The 4,446-nt window shown below is 41.7% G+C and overlaps 1 protein-coding gene across 1 annotated transcript; it reads left to right on the top strand.

The window, feature by feature from the left end:
• Positions 1-1,672: 1,672 nt before the first annotated feature.
• On the top strand, positions 1,673-3,680 carry fam43b (family with sequence similarity 43 member B). The gene has a single exon (XM_056449160.1). The coding sequence runs from the start codon at positions 1,809-1,811 to the stop codon at positions 2,724-2,726; it is 918 nt and encodes a 305-aa protein (XP_056305135.1). The 5' UTR covers positions 1,673-1,808; the 3' UTR covers positions 2,727-3,680.
• Positions 3,681-4,446: the final 766 nt, after the last annotated feature.

The following is a 4,446-nucleotide window of genomic DNA, read 5'->3' as shown; positions in this document are numbered from 1 at the left end:
CTGTACAGTACCTATGAAATGGTTCATGTGATTTGTGTGAGTGCAATTGAAGAGTTCAGATGCAAAAACCTCTAAATGCCATCTCCTAAAATGACAATTTTTGTCAGCCTCCTGTGTTTATGTTCAGTTTTTTCACAGGTAAATAACTCATTCATCACTATAAAACTAAAATTACTGAGCCTACACACAGGAGTCTGAAAAAAATGCTAACTTTAGAAGAAAACATGAGATGGCTTTTAGAGGTTTTTGCATCTAAACTTTTCAAATAGTCTTCTGAAGCCCTATAATAGCTTTGTCTGTTCACTGATACCGTTTTCCTTTATTGACCTAGAGTTAAGGCTGTTAAGGCTGTAGTCAAGCTCTGTGATTTGGTCGGCTTGCTAGTTGTGATGAGTGTGGGCCATGCTGATAGCTGCGAGCCCAATTGAGTGAGTGTTTACAAGTGTTGAGTCCTGTGAAGGAGCTCCAGATGGAAACTTTTGTTTTCTGTTTACTTGATGATTAAAGTTGTTGTATGTTTCTCTGAATGAGTGAGTTTGAGCCACTTGTACATTAAGGTAGCGTTCAGAAAAAACAAAACACCCGTGAAGAATTGACACATAACCTACTGCTAGCTAGTGTTTCAGAAGTGCTATTGCAAAGCAACACAAACAGCATGCAGAAATAAAAATAGATGGCTACGCGCAAGGCATGTGCTATGGGTTACAGCGATCACATGATGCAGAAATATAAACAAATCTTTAACTACTGAAATTTGCTGGGTAATAGAGAATTACATATCAGAAGAGTAAGCTGAACCTCAATGATTATTCTCTTTGCTGTGCTGACGAAAAATAAGGCAGATTTTCAACAACCAACATTGTAAAATGATATTTTAACATATTAAAGTGTATAATAGTTTTATACGGTCCTTTTTTAAGCTTTAACACCTCTATTAATTTTAATTGCAATTGATTGTAGCACATTGTGTACCATGAAACAAACAATGTTATATACAGTAGGGTTGGGAAAACACAAGGGTGTCAAATAATTAAAATTTGGGAATTATTTATGAAAATAGTAAAAAAAAAAAAATTCTTAAAAGCCTTTATCTTTAATCAACTGACTTGGACAGTTAAAGTCTAGAGCAGAATAGTTGCATAAAGCCATTATTCTTTGACGTTTTGTAATGAAAGATATATAGATGAGACAGTGATTCATCCTTTCAAGCAAATCTGTGAACATGTTCAAATGTCAAGAACGAAATGTCTCCAATCGATTCGGGCTCTGCCGCCCACGCGCTTGCACAACTGGACATATAATAACCATATTAGCGTTTTGTTCTAGCACCATCTTTCTTTTGCAGCTGTTATGTAAAGTAATTTCCTGGAGTTTATCCAGAAGCTGAATGAATTAAATTAGAGCTAGGCAATGTGATGGTGTATATATATACCAATGGCAGAAGTGACTCCCAGCAGGTTGAAATGTTCTCATAGGACACTCTGACATGAGGATGAACCCTCTTGTTTTGCCTCGGGGTCGCTGGTCAGAGTCTGCATGGAAACTGTCAGGTGAGGGTTTTGAAGGAGTTAAATGAGGAGCGACGAGGCTTGGAGCCCAGTACTGATCAGCACTCAGTGATGCAGGAGGAGGAGGAGGAAGAGGAAGGAGGAGCAAGCAGAGCAGCTGAGCCTTTCTGCTTTCAGTCTCTCATCAGCGTGTGCCAGAGTGGTTTCCTTCGCTGTGCTTCTCTGAGAAACACACACACCAGAGCGCTCATCGTTGCTGCTTAAGGGAGAGTGCTGAATCCGTTCCACTCTTTCAGGATCATGCTGCCCTGGAAAAGGAGTAAGTTTGTGCTAGTGGAGAATGAGTCCAAAAGCAAGCCGAAAAGTCTTGGAGCTGGGCTAACTTACCATTCGCTGCTGTCGACTTTGCTCCACTCTTGTCCGGATCTCCTTCCCGACTGCCCATTCCACTGGTTTGGGAGCGTCTTCCACAGCAAACGGCAGAAAGTGGAGCTTAATAAGGAGGAACCCACCTATAATGTTCGTTACCTGGGGAGCGCGGTCACCATTGTGGCTAAAGGCGAGGACTGTACGCAGGAGGCGGTGGCTAAGATTTGGACCCGCAGCAACTATGGCGAACAGAGCGCTAAGATGAAGATAACCGTCGGGCCTCATGGTATACGCATGGGAGTTGATAAAAGTGGCAAAAAGAAGCCTAGTCACCTCTTTTCTCTCAACCGGATCACATACTGCACTGCTGATCCATTCCGGCCCAAGATATTTGCGTGGATTTACAGGCATCAGGTGAAGAATAAAGCGGTGGTGCTGCGCTGCCATGCTGTCCTATTGGCGAAGGCGGAAAAGGCCAGAGCGCTAGCGCTCAGCCTCTACCAAAACACAACATCTGCGTTCACAGAGTTTAAGAGGCTAAAGCGCCAATCTGACTTCCGTCATTGCCAGCAGCAGCTGCTGGGTGAAGACATCGTGCCTCTTATGCCTCTTCGGAGACTCCTGAATGGCCAATGCCACTACCAGCCACCTGCAGAAAAGCCCGGGAGTGCCACACGACTTTCTTCGATTACAGAGGAAGAGGAGGATGAGAATGAACTGGGGGGTGCCCAATCCACAAACCCCAGTCCAGAGAAGGAGAAAGATGTGGAGAAGATTGTAAACAGACTGGATGAGGTTTCAGTTACCAGCTGGGATGAAGCACAGATGACTATCAGCACTCTGGTGTGACATCACATGGATACAGTTTAGTGTCCCCACCACTGAGCCTCCGTCCTGTCGCCTGTCCCGCCAACCCACTCTGTCTGGTACGTCCATTGATGCACCGTGAAACAGCCCTCCAAAAATTCAGGAGAATGACTGTGTCTGGCAGTGTTGCCTACAGAGGAAGCGTTCTAGAGGAAAAGCCAGTAGAAGCACAATACAAGGAGGTCCACAGGTACGCCAATCATTTGGAATTGGTGGAGAGCTTACACCGAAAAGCCTTTATCTATCCCTGACATCAAGCAAAGCTTAAACGGCACACCCAAAGACTATAAAGCATTCATCTCGTACTCACAGCACCTAGTGATATTGTGAGTACATGCCAATTGCTTTAGACTGATGGACTATGTGAAGGAACTACTTTTTGTACAGCGAGTCTGTCTTTTGATGTTCATAAGTCTGTCCCCCGGTGACCTCTCTCAGTGGCTCTGCTTCAATGGGATGCGGCTTAAGCTGGTTTATTGGCACTGGGAGCAGCACTAATGAATTAAACCATAACTTAGGAATCGAGCCATTGACTTGACATGTTTACTGCTACCGTTCGTCATAGCTCTGCTAATCAGTAATGCATAGCAAGTGGAGGCATCACCTGTGACGTTTGAAACAGGCCTTTTAATAGTGTTTTTAAATGGTATCAATTTTACACTGTGATTTTGTCTGGGACCAACGAGAGCAAAGTATATTGTGTTTATACTGACAAGCAATTGTGATTTATGCTGAATTTGTGTCGGTGTAATGTGTTAGTCATGAAAACTCATTTTCATGCCATTCACGTGAAGGTCGTAGCTTCCATCTGTCAACTCTGGCATGTGTTTTTGTAATTTCAGCGCATCGTATTAATCTTCTGGAAAATGATTGGGAAACATTTTTCTACTACTTTCATTTTTTTTCTGCATAATAAGACAGAGTCAGTGTGAAAAATTGCCATATGTTGTATAATAAAATGTTTGCTTATGTTATGAATTCTTTGAGCTCTAGGTTTTTATTTATTGTCATGATAATTATATTAAGGTAATTTGAAGGATTTTTAGGATTTATTTCCAAAAGATATATAAATATATACATTTATAACTCAAAGAAAAGGGAAAAAATGTCCATTGACAGCCTGTGAGTGGGCTGAGGAAGGTACTCATTTCGTCTGTTGCTGAAGGGCACTTAGATTTTTCCCTCAAAGTGAGGCAATTAATCAGCCGATTGAATTGTACAGGAAGTGAGCATAAAACACCTGGGCAGGCAGCGCAGAGCTTTCAGCTTGACATGAAATCAGCCAAAAGAGCCTTCAACAGCCTCTCAGCACAGAGCTGATTACAGTGGACAAAGGGACAAGTGCATAAATATGCAATATTCCTTAAGACCTGCATCAAATTCATCACAACTAGACTTGTTGTTTGTTTAGTTGAACATGATTTCAGTGGTGGTGTTTGCGAAGGCACACATTTGCTATTGCTCATGCAGTTCTTTAGAGTTTGGCAACTGATTAACATCCTCCGCTATTATGCTATTCACTATTCAAAATCATATGGCTTATGTGAATAATTGTGCTACTGTGGAAATACTTTAGAGTACATGGAATTTGATACATTTCTACAGAGCTACAAAAAAAGGCATGTTACAAGGTAAAATTGAATATAGTTCATTTTAGCTTTATTAGAAATTCTTTATCAAAAAAGGCTGCATAAATGTATTG

Source organism: Danio aesculapii, chromosome 23, assembly GCF_903798145.1.
Source record: "Danio aesculapii chromosome 23, fDanAes4.1, whole genome shotgun sequence".
Lineage (NCBI taxonomy): Eukaryota > Metazoa > Chordata > Actinopteri > Cypriniformes > Danionidae > Danio > Danio aesculapii.
The sequence above is the reverse complement of the archived record's forward strand: the minus strand, read 5'-3'. Positions and strand labels throughout refer to the sequence as shown.